General features: G+C 42.8%; 1 protein-coding gene across 10 annotated transcripts in view; it reads right to left on the bottom strand.

The window, feature by feature from the left end:
- Positions 1-2,827: 2,827 nt before the first annotated feature.
- The window catches only part of IRAK3 (interleukin 1 receptor associated kinase 3), a 116,673-nt gene continuing 98,594 nt past the window's right edge, over positions 2,828-20,906 (bottom strand). For all 10 annotated transcript variants that reach the window (XM_063646476.1, XM_063646475.1, XM_063646473.1 and 7 more), the window contains 5 exons: positions 20,456-20,574; positions 6,812-7,010; positions 6,483-6,545; positions 6,231-6,395; positions 2,828-3,792 (listed from right to left, as the gene is read on the bottom strand). In XM_063646476.1, coding sequence (XP_063502546.1) covers positions 3,316-3,792; positions 6,231-6,395; positions 6,483-6,545; positions 6,812-7,010; positions 20,456-20,574 — 1,023 coding nt within the window. In that variant the 3' untranslated portion in view covers positions 2,828-3,315. The remainder of the gene's footprint in view (positions 3,793-6,230; positions 6,396-6,482; positions 6,546-6,811; positions 7,011-20,455; positions 20,575-20,906) is intronic.

The raw sequence follows: 20,906 nt of genomic DNA, 5'->3' as shown, positions 1-20,906 counted from the left end.
CAACCCGTCTGGGAGGAAGTGTGGAGCACCTCTGCCCGGCTGCCCCGTCTGGGAGATGAGGAGCACCTCTGCCCGGCCGCCCCGTCTGGGAGATGAGGAGCACCTCTGCCCGGCCGCCCCGTCTGGGAGATGAGGAACACCTCTGCCCGGCTGCCCCGTCTGGGAGGTGAGGAGTGCCTCTGCCCGGCTGCCACCCCGTCTGGGAGGAAGTGAGGAGCACCTCTGCCCGGCCGCCCCCTCTGGGAAGTGAGGAGCGCCTCTGCCTGGCCGCCACCCCGTCTGGGAGGAAGTGGGGAGCGCCTCTGCCTGGCTGCCCCATCTGGGAAGGGAGGAGCGCCTCTGCCCAGCCGCCACACCGTCTGGGAAGTGAGGAGCGCCTCTGCCCGGCCGCCCCCTCTGGAAGGTGAGGAGCGCCTCTGCCCGGCCGCCCCGTCTGGGAGGTGAGGAGCACCTCTGCCCGGCTGCCACCCGGTCTGGGAGGAAGTGAGGAGCGCCTCTGCCCGGGCGGCCCCGTCTGGGAAGTGAGGAGCACCTCTGCCCGGGCAGCCCCGTCTGGGAAGCGAGGAGCGCCTCTGCCCGGGCGGCCCCTTCTGGGAAGCGAGGAGCGCCTCTGCCCGGCCGCCCCGTCTGGGATGTGAGGAGCGCCTCTACCCGGCTGCCCATCGTCTGGGATGTGAGGAGAGCCTCTGCCCGGCCGCCCCGTCTGGGAGGAGAGGAGCGCCTCTGCCCGGGCGGCCCCGTCTGGGAAGCGAGGAGCGCCTCTGCCCGGCCGCCCTGTCTGGGACGTGAGGAGCGCCTCTGCCTGGCTGCCCTGTCTGGGAGGTGTACCCAACAGCTCCAAAGAGACAGCGACCATCGGGAGCGGGCCATGAGGACGATGGCGGTTTTGTTGAAGAGAAGGGGAGGAAGTGTGGGGAAAGGAAGGAGAGATCAGATTGTTGCTGTGTCTGTGTAGAAAGGGGTGGGCATAGGAGACTCCATTTTGTTCTGACTAGGAGAAATTCTTCTGCCTTGGGATGCTGTTGATCTATGGCCTTTCCCCCAGCCCCCTGCTCTCTGAAACATGTGCTGTGTCAACTCAGGGTTAAATGGATTAAGGGTGGTGCAAGATGTGCTTTGTTAAACAGATGCTTGAAGGCAGCATGCTCTTTAAGAGTCATCACCACTCCCTAATCTCAAGTACCCAGGGGCACAAACACTGCAGAAGGCCGCAGGGACCTCTGCCTAGGAAAACCAGAGACCTTTGTTCATGTGTTTATCTCCTGACCTTCTCTCCACTATTATCCTATGACCCTCCCATATCCCCCTCTCCGAGAAACACCCAAGAACGATCAATAAATACTTCATAAATTTAAAAAAAAAAAAAAAAAATAGAAAGAGATAATCACAATCTAGTACTAGCTAGGCCCAGTATAAGCTTCTATTCAATATTTGATACACTGCTATGCATATTTATTAATAAAAGCAATTATTAGATTACGGGTTGAGATAGTACACAAGTACTCAATGCAATTAACTTAAAGTTGTTTAGTATATGAAAGCTTTCTTACAAGCAATTAAATTAAGCAGCAAGAGTAACCCCAAAAAAAAAAAAAAAAAAAAAAAAAAAAAAAATTAAGGATCTGAGACACAGAGATTTTCCTGGCTTATTTGAGTGAGCCCAGTGAAATCACAAAGGTCTTTATAAAAGACATGCAGAAGGGCCAGAATGAGAGGAAGAGGGTAGTGAAGATGCGGTGAGACAGAGAGAGAGGGAGATCTGAAATGTCACGTTGCTGGCTTTGAAGATGGAGGAAGAGGCCATGAGCCAAAGAAGGCAGGTGGCCTCTAGAAGCTGGAAAAGGCAAGGCAGTGAGTTCTCCCCAACAGCCTCCAGAAAGAATGCTAAGGAATTCTGACCTCCAGAACTGCAAAATAATTAGTTTATGTTATTTTAAGTCACTAAATTTGTGATAATGTGTTACAAAAACAATAGAAAACTAATATAGGGAGTTTATAACCTAGTAAAAGAGATGAAGGCCAGGCGCGGTGGCTCATGCCTGTAATCCCAGCACTTTGGGAGGCAAGGCGGGCAGATCACGAGGTCAGGAGATCGAGACCATCCTGGCTAACACGGTGAAACCCCGTCTCTACTAAAAATACAAAAAATTAGCCGGGCGTAGTGGCGGGCGCCTGTAGTCCCAGCTACTTGGGAGGCTGAGGCAGGAGAATGGCGTGAACCCAGGAGGCAGAGCTTGCAGTGAGCCGAGATTGCGCCACTGCACTCCAGCCGGGGCGACAGAGCGAGACTCTGTCTCAAAAAAAAAAAAAAAAAGAGATAAGACACGTAGCTTTGATATAATTCAGAAAGTGATAAATATAAAATAGAAATACAAAGAAATTGCTATGGAAATACTGATAAAGGGAGTACTTCTGTTTGTAGAGATTAGGGAAGCTTCCAGGAGGATGGCAGTTTTGTAGAGCTCTGATGATTGGTAGGATTTCAAAAGAGGGAGATCCAAGAAACAGCAGGAGTGAAGGCCCAGAGTTGAAAGGTGTAGATTAAACAAAAAGCTGACCTAGGCCCTTGACCAGCCATTTTCTCAGGAATAAAAATTACTTGATGGACATTTCATATAGTCTCCTTAAGATATAATAGGTCACTAAGCCTGTTTTTAAAAAGCTGTAATAATAGTCAATACAGGATAAACTGTCCTAAGAGTTTAGGATAGATCTTGGGAAGAAATCCCCTTTCAACACAGAGCATGCTGTAGCCAAGGGTGAACCTGGCTCATTTTCAGACAAGCAGGCTAGTCAGGGATTAACCAAAAAACAAGAGGGGTCAATCAGAATAACAAGGTGATTCTTTCCAAAGGTATCTATTAACATTTACAAATTAGACATTTCCTACAACCCTTGCAAGCAAGCTAAACCAAACGATGGAATCCAAATGAATGTTCTCCGCAGATGGAGGCTCTGAGGACTCACACTGAGGATGATGGAGAAGACATTAAAATCCAGTCCCTTTTTGGTAGGCTTTGATTGTTTTGTTTGGCTGAAGTCAGAACCCATGATCTTAAGGAATTTTGAATGGCTCTAACTGAGCGTGGATTTGGTCATGAGACAATTATCCTGATAAAACAATTTTTTAAGGCACTCTGTTTGAGGGTTTGGGAAAAAAGGAATGGAATTGTCCAGATTGTTTATCTCCATCACCCAAACTCAGTATTGATCATTCTCTTGGCATTGCTTATGGAGCCAACGTCTTCCCAAGGGTCATACCTATGCTCAGGCGCCTACGCAATACTTGCTTTCTTCTTTATCTTCTGGTGGAATTTATTCTTTTTTGTAGTGTTCATATTCATCCCAGGAAAATCTGGAGGAACAGCTGCTCTCCACTGGCCTGCTCCTGCAAGAATGGCCTGGAGCTTCTGAAGAAGGATCCATGTTTACCTTATAGGGCCTTAAGTCCTGGGATGGAACTATATACTTTGGGAACCAACTTTCTTCACAAGAAGAACTGGGCATGTTGCAAGCTTCCTCATTTCTCTTGCTCTCTGGCTTTTTGTCCAAGCTCAGAAACATAACCTCAGACTGGCTGCATTCAAAAGGAGTTTTCTGAGTCATTCTGTCTATCCTCAGGCCTTCATCAGAAGGCAGTAAATTGTTATTCTGGCTTTCATCATCTTCCACTGGAATACTTGGTACATTCTCCAGGAATAGAGGAGAAGGACACCTGAAGGACTTTAGTGATGTGGGAGGATCTTCAGCAAAATACAAGCTGGCTTGAGTACTTTCAAGAGTATTTAGAACCTAATAACAAAGAAGCAAACAGACATTAAATTAAGTTTGAATAATCTTTCCTTTTACCCTTTATCTCTCCACCTATAAAGAATATTCTTTCATTTTCATGAAATTAGTTCAGCTACAGAATTTTGAATTAGAAGGGATCTTAAAGATTAGCTAACCCCTTTATTTTGAGGAGTAAATTAAGTGACTTAAAACAAGGTATAAAAGAAACTACACTAAAGTAAATACCAAGAGACCTGATTAAAGCCTCAGATTTGCCACCAACTAGCTTTGTGAACTTGGGCAAGTCTCTACATTTTTTACTTCAACCATAATATGTGGAAGATTGGAAGGGAATAAGGAAATGGTGGGCCCAACCTGTAATTCTTAAATGCCAGTTTTTTGTTGTTGTTCTTGGTTTTGGTTTTTTTGTTTTTGTTTTTTTGAGATGGAGTCTCAGTCTGTTGCCCAGGCTGCAGTGCAGTGTCATAATCTCGGCTCACTGCAACCTATGCCTCCCAGGTTCAGGCAATCCTCCTGCCTTAGCCTCCCAAGTAGCTGGTATTACAGGCATGTGCCACCATGCCCGGCTAATTTTTGTATTTTTAGTAGAGATGGGGTTTCGCCATGTTGGCCAGGCTGGTTTCAAACTCCTGACCTCAGCTGATCCACCCACCTCGGCCTCCCAAAATGCTGGGATTACAGTCATGAGCCAGGGCGCCTGACCAAATGCCATAAGTTTTAGGGAGCTCTTTTAAAGTGCATATCCCTTGGTCCCAACATAGAGATTGTCATTCAAAAAATAAGGTGTTGAAGGTCCAGGAATCTGTATGTTAGAAGCTTCGGATGATTTGGATGTACAGCTAGATGTGAGAACCCTTGATATAATTAATACACCATACAACATACCTTCATATACACACACACACGTAATTAAAAAAATACATATAGAGAGCTTTACAATTTACAAAGTGCTTTCACATATATTATCTCATTTAACCTGTACAAACAACATTAATCATTCTCATTTTATGGATGATAAAGCCTGAGGCTGAGAAAAGGGAAGCAGTATCATTAGTCAGTAAGGTACAGACCTGTTGTTTGACACCAGATCTCCGGGCTTCCAATTCTCTGTCCCTGCACGATACATCTCATCGCTCCTTCCTAAGCCCTTGGCTCCACATAACTCTCACGGGTGGTGTCAGGCCTGGAATACAGCTCTCCTGCCTCGAAGGCCAGTGCTGTTTATATTCTGATTATGTCAACTCCTTGTTTAAAACCCTTGCATGGCTCTATGATAGACTCAGGATAAAATCCAAACTCCTAGAATGGAATTCATGTCCCTCTGTCATGGAAGCTTCTATTATTTTAACCACTCCAGGCTTCCCCTCACTGCTCCCCCTCCATGATGCTGAACTATCTGTGGTCTTAGCACCATGGGCTCCATCACCTTGGAGACTTTGCAGGTGTTCATTCTCTCTGGTTGGGATGTCTTTCCATCCTTACTGCTGCCTAAATCCAACCTGTTTTTCAGATCTTAGCTAAACCGTCATATCTATCAAAAAGCTTCCTTAACTTCCATGGGCTGGTGTGTATTCTGAATCCATGCTCCACGGCAACCTGGCCTTCTGTCTATCATTATGTTTCTCTTGCTGGACCAACATTCTATGTTTACTCATCTGACTCCTCTTAACAGTGAGCTTGAGGGTAGTCATTGCATCTTGATCACTGATGTATTCCCAGAACCCAATACAAAGTCTGGCATACACAGAGTAGGCATTAATTAAGTATTTGTTTATTTGTGCAAATAAACAAATAAATGAATGGGTGATTAAGTCTATGGGTAGATTAATAAATTTAAAAAAATGGATAAGGAAAATATATGCTGCATTTATAATGAGCCAGATCTCTTAATGAAGACTGAACACTTTGGGAGGCCGAGGCGGGTGGATCACTTGAGGTCAGCAGTTCGAGACCAGCCTGGCCAACATGTGAAACCCCGCCTCTACTAAAAATACAAAAATTAGCCAGGCGTGGTGGCTCGTGCCTATAATCCCAGCTACTTGGGAGGCTGAGGCAGTAGAATCACTTGAACTGGGGAGGTGGAGGTTGCAGTGGGCCGAGATAGTGCCACTGCACTCCAGCCTGGGCAACAGAGTGAGACTCAGTCTCAAAAAAAAAAAAAAAAAAAGATTGAATAAAATATTCCCTGAAAACTGTTCATTTACATCTTTACATTAAATTTTTTGTGGGGTCTTCATTCCACCTAGAAATGACCTCTACCAGAGTACCAAATGATGTGGCTTTTTGACCTGGAAACACTAACTATTATGTTGGAATTCTCTGTTGGAGGCTGGATTTGTCTCATTAACAAATAATTCACTTAGATACACAATTTATCTAGTTTAGATTTTCCATGGTTCTGTGGGCTCAGTTTTGAATAAAACCATGTATATACTCACTTCATCCATTGATGGTCTTAACTTTGCCCGCGTTGCAGCACACCGGCCTGCCAAACAGAAGAGCTTGGCAGAGAAATTCCGAGGGCAGGGAGGCACTTTCTTATCTAGAAATGAAAGACATGAATCCAGGCCTCTCTTCTCCATCAGTTCTCTAAGGAGATCCCGCTTGGAAGAGAGGGAGACAATTTTATCACAGAGAACTTGATCAGAAAATGACCAAGAGATAGGTGCCAGGATGAAAACAATTCTTACCAGCTGGATATGTTTTGGATCATCTAACACTACTCTACATCCTGTTAGAACTTCCATTATTACCTACAAGGAAGATATAGAAAGTCAGCTATATATCTTAAAAATATACACACAATTCGTTGCAACTATTAACCATGACTATGAATATAGTTCATTCTAGTTAATGACTTTATATTTTATTAATTGCTTGATTACACAAAATTAATATATAAGATGGGCTAACAGGAAATCAATGAGTCAAAAATTAAAACTCTTTAAAAAATTCTTAGAGTCTAGAACATTCTTGGCAATAAACTCTCCTCCTTTGTTAACTGGCAGTTGGTACTCACAATTCCAAAGCTGTAGACGTCTGTTTTAATGGAAAGTTTCCCCTGTCTGATGTACTCTTCTGGCATGTACCACAGATGTTTACTGCTGCTGCTGGTCATATTTATGGTACAACTCTGATGTTCTAGGTGGGACCGGAAGTGTGCCATGGCAAAATCAGTTAGTTTGGGTTGAAACTGATCATCCAAAAGGATGTTTGCACTAAAATTGTGATCAGGGACAAACAAGACAAAATATCATAAAGGCACTTCAGTGTAAACAAACATACTAAACTCACCTTCTTCTTATCTGGTTAATTCAAAACACTGTCAAAATAAAGCCAAACAAATTTCCATGAACTAGAGAACATTCTTTCATTTTTCTTAATGTATAAATCCAAGTGTTATCTGCAACCTAGAATAAAAACCTGACCTAGGAACAGTGGGCATTTCAAACTTAAAGATACATATGTGAAGTTGCTGGATAAAGCTGATGCTTTCTCACTAAGAGAAATTGAAGTTAACCAAAACAGCTTTCCTTGTGCTTTTCTTACACTTACAGAGAACATGAACTGAGTTTTAATCAGCTGATTATGTGTCTGTTATGTGCAAGAGCTGTGTTGTGAAATGCTTGGCTTATGAGCGCAGAGCCACTAACTTGGAATGATTTGAGGACTCTTTGGTAGTCCCTGCCCTCATGGCAGCCCTATCCCATGGTTTCATCTCTGTTTTTTGGTTTTTGAGTCTTATTTAAAATACAAATGTTTGCAGAGACAAAGGCAAAGTGCTTATAGTCAATATAAGCAGTTGTCACATTAAAAACCTTAAGAATCATCTGACATTTTGGCTGAGGGTAGGCATTGGCTTACTTTTACCTTCAAAGGGCTGTCAAAGCAGGAATGGGAAAGGATAAGCCAAGAAAGAGATCCATTTCCCACTGCATACAGCCAGGAGCTCTGCCTTTCTCTGGCTCCATGACCACCCACAGTTTCCTTCGCCATGTAAGCCTCAGTGCCCTCTCTCCTCTCATGTGAAATGAGGAGAACAGAACTCTGGCAGGGGGAAAACGAAGTGCATAGTGTCCTCCCCAGCACTTGGTAATGCTCAAAAAATGGCAACTAGGAGGAAGATTAGTAATCAATTCTAAGAGAACAGATGGATATTGAGGAGGTAGGGCAGCCAACAGAAAGTCATGCAATTCCCGGCTTTGCTTAGGGCTCTTCAGAGCTTCCTCTTTATCCCCTGAAACCAAAGCATCTAATAGTAGACCTGCCCATCCAAAATGCCAAGAGGCATATTTGTAGTACGACATGCTGTTACTAAAAGTGCTACAGCAACAGCCACGGGATATCAAGAAGTTCTTAATTCTGAACAAATTTTGGATCTTACAAAAGCTCCAGAAGTCTTTGCTATCCCTATACAGGTAGGTTAATGTGCAGGCCCCAGTTCCATAGGTCTGAACTGCAAGTGTTCTTACTGTTCAGAGGACTCAGAGTCCCACTTCTATTTAGAGAGTTTGGGGGAAACAGTTCAATGTATGAAGCTAAGGCCTTAAAGATTCTAGTCCAGACTTTGTCTAGGGCTGAGTTGACAATAGAAAAAACAAAGGCACTTCCAGTGGTTTTTTTTTTTTTTTTTTTGAGACAAAGTTTCGCTCTTGTCCCCCAGGCTGGAGTGCATTGGCACGATCTCAGCTCACTGCAACCTCTGCCTCCCGGGTTCAAGTGAGTCTCCTGCCTCGGCCTCCTGAATAGCTGGGATTACAGGCGCCTGCCACTACACCCGGCTAATTTTTAGTAGAGATGGAGTTTCACCATGTTGACCAGGCTGGTCTTGAACTTCTGACTTCAGGTGATCCACCCGCCTCCGCCTCCCGAAGTGCTGGGATTACAGGCATGAGCTACCACGCCCAGACCCCGCAGTCTTTTAAGGATAAAGAAAGACACATTTTAAACTTTATTTCACTCCTCCTTCCGCTAAGGGTGGCAAGGGAATTGTAAAATCCAAAAAGCCCACCTTCTGAGCTCTAGGGCCTCTTATCAGCTGTGTGCTCTTAGCATTTATGGAAGGAAGGCCAGAGAGGCCTGGTTCCCAAGGCTCGTATCAATGAGCACAGTTGTCATTTCTCTCCTTGTCTTCTCCCTTCTCCCTGGAGAACCCAGCAGCTGCTAAAGCCATCCTGGGCCTCACACACCCCCATCTGTCACTCCTCACCCACTCTTACTTTCTCACTGGGAGAACTGTTGACTATCCTGACATACCTCAGATGAGTAACAGACTAGAGTCAGATCCGACTTCTCTCCAGCTCTAGTTAAGAAGAGACTGTCAGTTCATAATCACTTCTTCCCTAGGTTGACTCTTCAATGGATCAGATCAAGTCTGAGACTCCTGGAGATGCCCTGAGGGTTTCAGAGTCCTGGGGGCAAGGTGGGAAAAAAAGGTTCTCCAACCTTCATTGCCAGGACTCCACCTTCTGCCCTTCAACTTCGGAGTCACTTCTGCATGCCCCATTTCATTTCAGCACAGGGGGAGGGCAGGAATGTTCTGAATGGCAGATATTCAATGTCAAACACCTAAACATCTTCCTCTATCACAGCTCTAAAAAAAGGCACAGAATTGTAATTGACAATGCCAGAATCATGAGACTGCAAAAGCTGAATTTTTGAAACACCAAAAAAAAAAAAAAAAGAAAAAAAAATTCCCTGAATCTTTTTTAAGTACAAAAAGGGAGAAAAAAGCAACAATAATAACAACAAAACCTTCAATCTAATTCATTTATGTGACCCATAGCAAAGCTGGTGGGATGCTTTCAGCAAATGGTGAGTCAGCTTCTGTGAAAGTTGGGCAGAAGGGAGTTGAGTAACCACAAACAATGCTTACACCATAAAACCCAGAGAGGACTTTGGGTCAGTGAAAGGCCATCAATAAGATGGGAAATTATTCTAGGGTACTGAATTTACAGTTTGAATAATGACAATCGGTGAAAAGATAAGTCGTTTTTCAGCTGACTTTAGTGTATAACATAAATTTTGAGTCCAGTGATTTATTCTGTTCTAAATAAAGGTTAGCGGTAGCTGAGGAAGAAGGATGTTCTGTTTTAGGAAAGCGGAAATTGCAAAAGGCCCTTCAACGATCAATTTCTACCTTAATTCTTTTCCCCTGCTTCAACCTTAAATAGAATGTTCAAACACAAAGTGCCTTCAGCTTCCATGCAGGTCAGCTGAGTAAGTTAATCCTGTGGGGTGAAAATAAACTAACAAAATTGAGAACCTAAAATAACTACAATCATGGAAATATCATGCAAAAGGGCAGCCTGCAAGCAACTGTGGCCACCAAAGAGATAGATAAAAGACATCTTTGACCCATATCCATGGTTCATATCCTCAATTTCATGCTTCTACAATCTATTTTTTCTACTCTTTAACACAAGGCTATTTACCTTAACAGAGAGGCCATCCCCTCTCCAGATAATTCCTTTAACAGAATGATCATTGGTTGTACACTGAGGAAGTATGGAGAATCCTATACAGATGATGAGTTTGTAACCTGACTCTAGGATGTTACTTAATCTCTCTATTAGTAGGGGTCTCTACGACAATTTTCAGGGGGACCTGAATCCCCCAAACAAATGCTACTTTGTAATGAGAATTGCTTTCTTTGCTCACCAGTTTATCTCCTAATTAAGTTCAATCCCTTGGACCTTAAACATAAGACAAGACGCTCCACCTAGATTATAATGCAGGATTTGAATTCAAGTGCAAATACCATATTTGGCATGAAAGAGCATGATTGGTTTTTAAAGAGAGAGAGAGATATATACCCACATATATATAATATATATACCGATATATTTTATATATATGTATATATATATATATACTATATAGTATATAGTATATATATGGGTCCAGCAGTCCAGCTCCTGGGTGCCTGGAAACTCTCAGGAAAGGCCAGGACTCCAAAGAAGGATCTAGGGAAGAGGGGGCAAGGAGCCACAGATTGGCTCCAGAGATAAAGAGGACCCAACGGCCCCTCAGGGGCAGCCTGAGGCAACAGCACACATGTGCTGTCTGTATTACGGCTGTTGCAACACCGAGACACCCCTCACCAGATGCCCTGCCTCCCCTAACCAGATGAGGCAAGACTCAGTTTCTCCTAGAACCTGCAAGCTACTAAAAAAGTTGTGCACCCCACCCCAACTTAAGTGTGCACTGCATCCTGCCTGGAATGCTACAAATCTGAAACCCTTTATTCCCCTGTGGAACTGCGGAGCTTTCTCTTTCATCCCTGTTGAACCTAGGCAGGTCTGAGAGACACAGTATTCAAGCTTGTTTTTGCTTGTTGGTGCCTTCTGAGTCTAGGCACTCGGTGCAAGGGCCCAGTAAGGGGTGTTCCTCCTTTAATTGTGAAACTCAAAATCTACCCACAACTAGCACAACCCCCCTAAGCCTGTTTCCCTGTTGGTATAAAGATCTGATAATGCTTACTTCACGGGGTTCTTACCAGTATTAAATGAGAAAACGTAAGGAGAGTGACACTCACAGAGGGCTCAAAGTATGCTTTAAAGGATATAGGCTGGCCATTGTCCATCCTACGTCCATTACCTTACCTTAAAATCCCAAAAGGCTTGGTTGCATGTCTCCAGAAGTTCAAAGACACCAACTCAAGGAACAAAAATACAGGGGGTTGTAGGATGTCCCTGGAGATCTGAGGACCCTTCAATTAGTTAATGACAACAAATTGGCTGAGTTTCAAATAGTTCCAGAGAAGTTCTGGGCAAACATATTTTCCAGACATTTTAAGACAATGGAGAGACAGAAAAAAACTGGCATGTACCGTGCATATGTGTATGTATCTATGTGTATAAGTAAATGAATGTTGGGGAGAGAGTGGTGGCAAATAGAATTAATAGGGGAAATTTTAATTTATGTCATATTTAATTGTTTTGGCATCCCTTAGAAAAAATCAAATTTGGATATTTTAGAAGAGGGGAGGCACTGGGGGAAAACAGGAAAAATCTGAGGAAAAAGAATTGTATATATCTAAAATTTTTCTGAAAGATAAAAATAGGCTTTTTGAGGGGCTTAAGAGGGAGAGGGAGGAGACTGATTAAAGAATCTTATCAGTCAAACAAAGAAAGAGACTTTGCATTCCCTGTAGGCTTTGACATGCCTGTTAAACAACGAGCTGGGCTCCAACCTTCCCGTCTGGGGATAAAGGCAGGAGGAGCCTGGGTCTTCAGGCAACAGTGTCCTGGTCACAGGGAGGGGCCAACCTGTGGCCCCCTGTGCCCTTTTCCCAACCACTCAGTTTTTCTAGAAAAGAAATTATCCATGCACTCACTCACTCTGACCTTACATCTCTGATCAATTTCCATTAAAAAAAAAAAAAAAAGTCCATTTTGAAGCAAATGGCTTCTTCTTTGTTTCTTCCCTAGACCATTTCCCTTCTATGAAAGACTGTTTCACTTGGCAGGAGACAAATGACAATACTGATTAAAGAACATGATTTTATAGGAAACATTAGAAATGTTCACCAAGATTATCTCTTTGCTTTGGAAACATTAGCAGGAATGAAATGTCTGGGATGGAAAATGCTGAGGATAAAATGCATTTCCATTTAAGATAGTTCATAAATGTGAAAACAATTAAGCTCACTAAGGGCTAGGAGGGAAATAACAAGGAAGTTTACTGCTTTCAGATGCTTTTAAGTGATCCTGTAAGTCAAAAACATCTTCGTTTCTCCAATAAAAATGTGAGGCCCTTTGGCCAAGAATATAGGCTGCAACTTTTCAAGATTCTTTTAAGTCCTTTCCTTCTCAAATTCCACCACCTGGAAGCAGATTTTGTTTTTATAACATTCTCTTTGAAGAGTTCAAATTACTAAGACATTTTTTAGCTAAATAAACCCCCAGACTTGTTGAAAACACCTTGGAAACATGGGCATTGCTTCTCCTGTGGGTGTTTCTGAGCTGTGTCTTTGACAGCTTCTTCCTTAGAAAGCTATCTACTCTCACCGCTTTCCAGGCCCGATCTCCCCTTCAATGCCTGTTGCTACTGCCAGGAGTCCAATGTCAGCATTTCCAAGTTTCTGCACACTAATTATGCTCTCCTCTCCTTCCCAATTTCCCTGTCTCTGCCAATGATGCCTACGTGCTTCCATTAATCCCAGACCTTTAATTCCTTAAAAAGTGCATGATGATTGGACTCACACAAACATGGAATGCAACCTCCCTTTTCCCTTCTACAGCCATGAGACAGAGGCCAGTCACTAATCTCTGCAAGCCTCAGCTTTCTCCTCTATCAAATGGAGATAATAACTATAATACCTGAACTCAGGCTTGCTGGGAGGATTGCTAACAAGTTATTCAGCAGGCATTGATGCCAGGTGAAAAGTCTCTGGCTCTCATTGAGCTCTCTCATCTGATTGCAGTCTATCTGCTACCCTTAAGGTATTAGTACTTACTATGCAGTCAGGACAAACTATGCTTTCTGCTGTCTTGGCCTCTCTCCATTCTGTTCCCCTCATCTTGAAAATACTCTCCCCTGCTTTATTTTTATCTGAGTCCTCTCTGCAGCCATAAAATTCACTTCCTCCATGAACTTTTCACTTGACTGCTCCAAATTCCAGTGCTCCTTTCTCCAAAATTCCTACTGTACAGCTCCAATGACACTGTTTGACACTCACAGGGAGACCACCTGATGTTGTTTACTTAAGCGTAATATTGAGTCTATAGAAGATACTAAGTAAATATTTGTTGATATAATCAATTACGTAAAGAGGATTTGAAACTGAGGGTAGCCCTAGACCACTCAGTACAGGAATGGTGCATATGTGGCTTAAATGTTGCCATAACATTTATCCTCCCAAAACATCCTACCATATTCTTGGCAAACATCAAAAATTTAGTTCAGAAAGCACCTACCATAGATTCTCTTTCAACCCTGCATGTGGGAAATCATTATCAATCAATCAGACATGGAACATGAGACAACACTGACTTGTCATCGCTGCTATAGAATCCTGCAGAGGAGATGAATGAGGCCCACAGGGTTGACATGACTTGTTCCATGCAAAACCGCTTAACAGCAGGGCCAGAACACCTAGCCCCACTATTTTTCTGTTTGGTGCTCTTTCAATTTACTACAGTTAACTAAGACAACATCTTTTTATTCAGCTACTCATAAAAGACTAAGAGACTATTGATTTCAAAGAGAAATGAAATGAGCTTTTATCTCCTTTTTCTTTAGCTGTATATAGATAATTCCAGCGGCAAATGGGCAAGTCACAGGATTTTAGCTCCACAGAAAAGAAGTCTGAATAATGAGAGCTGCACCCAAATGGAGCTGGACCCCCACAACATGCTGGGCCCACCATACAGCAGAGGCTCAAGTACAGGTTAGATGAAGCACTTTTCTCACATTGTGGGGGGATAATTACAGCTCATTGCCAGGCCTGGGCTGTGCTTTCAGTCTATCACCTCACTTCCTCCTCACAATGCTGGGAGGAGGCGGAGCACTGTCACCCCAGTTCCAGATGAGGTAAGAGACTGAGCCTCAGGGGATTAAGCGACTTGCCCAAGATCACAGTGCCAGAAAGTAGAGAAGTAGGGATTTGTACTGAGATCTATGTGACCCCAAAGGCCACACTCTTAACCAGTGATAAGAGACAGGGACAACAACGAGATCGCTAGCGTGGCTGGTAAAGAAGGGGAAGGACAGATAAAAGACTAGGGAGAGGGTGTTTCAGAAAAACAGGCATTTCAGAACTTTGACTAAAGCGTGCTCCAGAGTGGGCAGGTCACTGGAGGCGCCTCCCTAAACATATCTGACCTCATTCTAATTTGGAAGCTGATCAGGGTAAAGCTTGGCCAGGATTTAAGAGAATACAGGGTCACGTTCTCCTGTAACAGTCCTAGACTCGTGAGTATAGAGCCCAGTACAAATAGGCAGGAGTAATGTCAAAGAATTTGACAGCAACAAGAGGTCACCTTAAGACTGTCTTGGTTGGCTCCGAATGTGCAAGTGTGAAAACTTTTGGCCACTCTCTGGCCACAGAAAGAGAAACAAGACCTGGATCTGAACTCAGACTTCTTTTTCTTTTTCTTTTTTTTTTTTTTAGACGGAGTCTTGCTCTGTCACCCAGACTGTAGTGCAGTGATGCAATTTCAGCTCACTGCAACCTCCACCTTCTGGGTTCAAGCAATTCTTCTGCCTCAGCCTCCAGGGTAGCTGGGACTACAAGTGCACCCCACTATGCCTGGTTAATTTTTTTTTTTTTTTGGTATTTTTAGTAGAGATGGGGTTTCAGCATGTTGGCCAGGCTGGTCTCAAACTCCTGACCTCAAGTGATCTGCCTACCTCAGCCTCCCAAAGTGCTAGGATTATAGGTGTGAGTCACCTCACCTGGCCTGAACCCAGATTTCTGGTGGTCTTCCCACATCCGCATCCTCATCCTGCCTCCTCCCTGCTGAAGACATGAGCACCATTTCACTTTGCTTTAGACAAAAGATGTTATTCACACTTTGGGCACCAGGCTGCTGAATAATGACTTTCCGACTTTCATTTTAAAAACTATTTTAAAACCATAAAAATGACAGATTATCAAGCTTCTTTACTGATAAAATTAATTACAGAGAATGATTGCACTGATAAGGATTTCATTTAGTAACTTGAGACTGTCTTTTGGAACTTTTTCCAATTAGTTGGCTTGAGACAGTAAGGTCTGACGCCAAGTTATTTTTGCCTAATAAATTTTATGTTATTGTTAGACTAGAACATTTCTTTAAATACAATCTAAAGAACATAAAGAAGTAAAAAATAAGCCATTGAAAAATAAGCTATAGGTTCTCCAACCAAACAAAACACTGTTGATATTTTGGTATGTTTTACATTTAATATTTTTTTAATGCATGAATTTGTAGTTATACAAAGTTATAATTATATACTATATGCTACTTTAATTTGGTCTTTTCCACTTAATCTCACTTTATATACATTGTTCCATGCTATTTCATACTATTAAAAACGTAACTTAATAATATCAAAGGGTTAGGATAAAGTCTTTTGTGACTCATCACTCTGAAGCCCAAATACAGAAAAGAAAATAAAGGTAACAGCATCTTCCATTGTTCACTCCTCCAATAAAAACAGAGCCCTGAATTACTCAGGGAAAAGGCCACTGTTTAACACAGATTTTGAGATGTCCTTTTCTGAGCCAATTATTGGAGCCATACAATAAAACTGCATCCCTCCTAGAAGCTATCTTCCCTTACATAGATTTAGAAAATTAATAAGACAAAGGCAAAAGAGGCAGGGATTTAGACAGCTCAGTCTTAAAAGCACTGAGCTACACACAGAGGGACCAAGACTCAGGGAGGCCCAGGTTTAGAGCACAGTGGAGGATTCATTTAAAAGAGATTCAGGAGGGTAATCTAGGTCAGCCAATCACATCTGGCTGAGGCTGCTGGGGACTGACTGTCATTACCATCTGACAGGTGTTCAGTGGCCCAAATGAACTGAGTTAGTTTCATTCCAGCTTCTAGAGAACAGGTGTGCATACCACCAACACGAGAGGGAAATCTACTGTTATAGTTGGCACTAATTAACATCTTCGCTGGCAGGCTCAGCAGAAAGGCCAAAAGTTCAATGGCTGTGGAAGGGACTGATTTGCTTTGGAACAGGCAGGGACACACTGATGAGCCCTTGTGAAACCACAGTTCTCAAACAAATGCCCACAGCCATGGATCTCCATACCCTGACACACGCCTGGGTGGGCACATTCTATGGATGGGTTACACTGAAATCCTTGAACTCTTTGGAACACTCAGAAAGGCAACAATTGTCAGCAGCCCCACCACCAAGTAAAATATAAAATACATTGCTAGATGCATTTCAAGTCCTGTCTCTTCCATAATATTCTTGTTTCTGATCAGATCTCTCTGGGTACTCTGTATCTTTGTTACCTGTTGGGCATTCTGTCTAGCAGTGTTGCTTAAATGATTTTTATAGTTCTGCACATCCAGACAAGTTCCTGGGATAGTGACCTGGAAGAACTGGCCTCCTCTTAAGTTGTGAGACCACCTAAGAGACTCTAGAACCTTTCGGTTTCCACCTACATCCTAGACAAGCTGCAGACTTTCACTAGAGCCCAGCTTGTCAAACCTAGTTCCTCAGCCTAGTCAGAATCCAAAGCTGCATTCCATCCCCTGCTCACCACAGTCCTCATTCTTCTCTAGTCTCACCTTACCTTATTCTCCAACCTTGTCCTTTCTTTTCCAACCAACTGATTTTTCTTGCTTTTACTATATATGTGGCAATTCTTTACTCTGTTCCTTTGAACTAATTATTGCCTCCACCAGGAATATTCTCTCTGCTTCTTTCAACCAATCCACTGCAATGACCCACTTTTTCCAAGACTTGGCTTGGAACTCTCTAACGAGACGAAGCCTTCTCAGACCAACCACTCAGTGGGCATAGTTACCATTGCACTACACATTTTGTGTTTGTGTTATCTTTCTGATCACCAGGTTGAACCTTCAAGGACAAGACTATTATCATCACTGTCTCTCCCACTGTGGTCTAACACAATGCTCTGCACACAACAGATGTTCTATAAATATTTGTGAAGTAAGATGAGTGGGATTCTCATGATATTTAATAAACACTTTTTTTTTTTTTAATTAGAGAATGGGGTTTCACCATGTTGGCCAGGCTGGTCTCAAACTCCCGGCCTCATGTAATTGGCCCACTTTGGCCTCCCAAAGTGCTGGGATTATGGATGTGAGCCACCACACCTGGCCAGTAAACATAATAACAGAGAAGTAATTTTTCTTAAACTAGAGCTTAGTCAGTGGGTCCACTTTTCAAACACTATAAATTGACGATAGTGGTAAGAGTGTTAAGTAAAAAGACTGATTGGCCACCACACTACTTGGCCTCTGTCACTGTGCCACTCCCACCACTTCTCAACCAGTCAGGACAGGAATTACCACTGAAGATGTGTGTGCTCTTTGCCAAGGACCTTATGCCATTTAACCCTAGGAGATAGAAGCTATTATTCTACTACTAGCATTTTGCAGAGAGGAAGATTGAGGCTTAGAGACATTAAGCAATTTGCTCAGAATTCGCATTTTAAGTGGAAGGTCTCTCTGATTTAAACATTAGGGGACACTGAGCTAAGAGAAAAGGATGGGAGGAGGGTGGGGAGCAAAGCATGTGAAAAAGAAAAATCTTCAAGTCACATTTTTCAGAACTCCCTCCTGTCAAATCTTCCTTCATAACTGTGGTGGCTGCCACGGTGCAATCTCCCACCATGACTCCACGCCGCCCCCCGACCCCTTCCTTCCCCACCCTGTCCTTCCCCACCCTACTTGGCTCCCTCCTTGGGTTCCAGGGAGGCTCTGGTTCCCCAACAGTAAGAGTTGGCTAAAGAAGGCTCACAGCTGAGCCACAGTCTGGGAACTGTCTTGGTGGAAGGGAGCTGCCTCACCCAGCCACATGACTGCTCCACAAGAGGGCTGGTCAGATGCAGGGGTGCAAAGCTCAGAGTGCCCTGCCTGCCTCTGGGATTTCTTTGAAACACCACCCCAGGTTCAGTGCTTCCCCATGGCATGGACTGAGGCCTCTATGACAATAATATCCCAACTCAACCTCTCCAACTGCCCAATCCTGCCTTTTTCCTTTCCTCGCTTCATTTGCTGTCCTTGAGAGCCCTCCCTTAAAAACCTCCTGCAGGTAAATCTGTGCTTCTGAGCCCACTTCCTGGACCAACCTGAAGACACGAACCAACAGTGAGAAAGTGGAAATGAGGGCCCAAAGCCTGTGCTCTCACCAAATACCAGCAGAGAGACACTGTTAGGCACATCCAAATCACCTTGCCCAGTTTCAGCTGTGAAAAAGAATGGAACGGGCCATGGGCAGAGCTTGCCTCTGCCTCCCTCCCTGCCCTGATGCTCCCTTTGCTTCAGTTAGTGACCCTCTGTCCCCGTCGCCCATCATGAGCCAAAACCCCAACACCTTCTCTTTTCTTTCTTCTTCAAACTCTGCATTCAGGAAAGGATTTGATGAACTCAGCCACACAAAAGGAAACTTAATAAAATTAATCTATTACTGCTTGGGGATTTAAAATAAGCTAATACTTATTTTAAGTTTAGACCAAAGGACGAATATGTTTAGCAACATTCCAGATATTTTATTTACTCAGTAAAACATATATTTGAGCACTTAATGTGCTCAGTGTTGGTTGCAAGCTGAGTGGAGGAGGGATTGTTTTAGGTTGTGGGTGGCCACCTCAGCCCTTTGAAAGCAATTTCAACGGATAACTCCACTGACTGAAGACCCTCACGGTCCCTCTATATTCAGGTCCCATGAGTGTGCATTAATTTTATGCTGATTCTACAAAGCCATTAGCAGTTGCTGGATTGCCACACTGCAACAGGCACAGACGTCTATGGGTAGGTCACCCTGCCCCTCTAGAAGTAAGTAAAACCTAGAGTCTTTTCCTATGGAGTTCATTTCATCAGAAAAACAAGTAAGCAATCAGCTCTTTTTCTGCCCAAGTCAAAAGCATACTACAAGTTTTTTTCAAGATACTGGGAAATGGTTCAGAAGCAGCAGCAGCCTTTTAAATTCAGTCTTCCTTGATATTCAGCAAAGGTATATTCATGTACTTTTGGACAGGTTGAAGATAAAGGGCAAATAGAAAAAAATTCACCGGCAGGGAGTATCTACTCTGGGTGAATGATTCTTTATGTCTAGAAGAAGAAATGTGGCAGATGTTGCTTCTAATTTTCTCATGTCTCAAAAATGAACATTGGGGTTGCTGCTCAGCTTGTCATAGGTTAATATATAAAGTTATGAGACAGCAGGCTCAGTAGGATTAGCAAGACACTGGAGACTCAAGGACAAACAATTTTTATTGCTATTTACTACTGCCAGCTTGCTAGGAATCCCCATTTAAGTTGCTTAATTTTTCTTTAAACTTCAGTTTTAAAAATAGTAGATAAATACAGGTTCATTTCACAAAGTGCCATTAATAATTACTAAAATACAGATGCTTCTCAACTTATGAGGTTACATCCTGACAAACCCATGGTAAGTCAAAAATGCATTTAATATACCTAAGCTACCAAACATCCCAGCTTAGCCCAGCCTATGTTAAATGTGCTCAGGACAATTATATTAGCCTACAGTTGGGTAAAATCATCTAGTGCTAAGGCTATTTTATAATAAAGTGTTGACTACCTCATGCAATTCATTGAATACTGTACTGAAAGTGAAAAACAGAATGATTGTATGGCGATACTCAAAGTATGATTTCTACATAATACGTATCACTTTTGTGCCATTGTAAAGTAAAAAAAATCATTTTGTTGAATCATCATAAATTGGGACCATCTGTACACAGAATTGTCTATCCTACATTGTTCATTAATAATTACCAAAGATAATGTAAACTCTCTTTTTGGCAACATACATATAGCTTTTTAAATTTGGTAGACACATTTTCATTAATAGAAATATAGGATTTTTAAATACCTAGATAAGAGTTCTTAACACACACACATACATACCAGGAGAACTACAGCAGAGAATAGTGTGAAGTATGACTCATGTGTGAGGATAAAAGAAGCTTTCAGGTATAACCAAAAGCTCTGGAATCATTTACCTTGATATACTGCCACAGATGACCGAGCATGGTTGAACGTTGTGCAGGTAGTGAATGGCTTTGGATATTCCTATTAATATACTGATTCGAATGTGCCAAGGGAGTGGGGCCGTGTCACCCTAAAACGACAACAGCAATTGGTTTGGTTGCACTTTCTGAGTAAAAACTACCTAAGTATTCATTATGCAGACATACACCAGAATAGAAGAAGATAGCAAGGTGGGGTGAGGTGGGTGAATCAACGTTTTGGTTTTCCAAAACCTATTTTTAATTCCAGATGGGTTTCCTTCTGCTACTGATGACAGTTATAGGCCTCTTTTATAGACAACGAAAATACTCAATACTTCTCAATATTAGCTTAATCAAAACATAGCTAGTAAGGTAACACTGCTTAAAAGTTCATTAAATAAGATTTTTAAGTTACTTGTGGTACAACAGTATGAGTAATTGA

This window comes from Pongo pygmaeus, chromosome 10, assembly GCF_028885625.2.
Source record: "Pongo pygmaeus isolate AG05252 chromosome 10, NHGRI_mPonPyg2-v2.0_pri, whole genome shotgun sequence".
Taxonomy (NCBI): Eukaryota; Metazoa; Chordata; class Mammalia; order Primates; family Hominidae; genus Pongo; species Pongo pygmaeus.
This window is presented reverse-complemented; position numbering and strand designations above follow the sequence as displayed.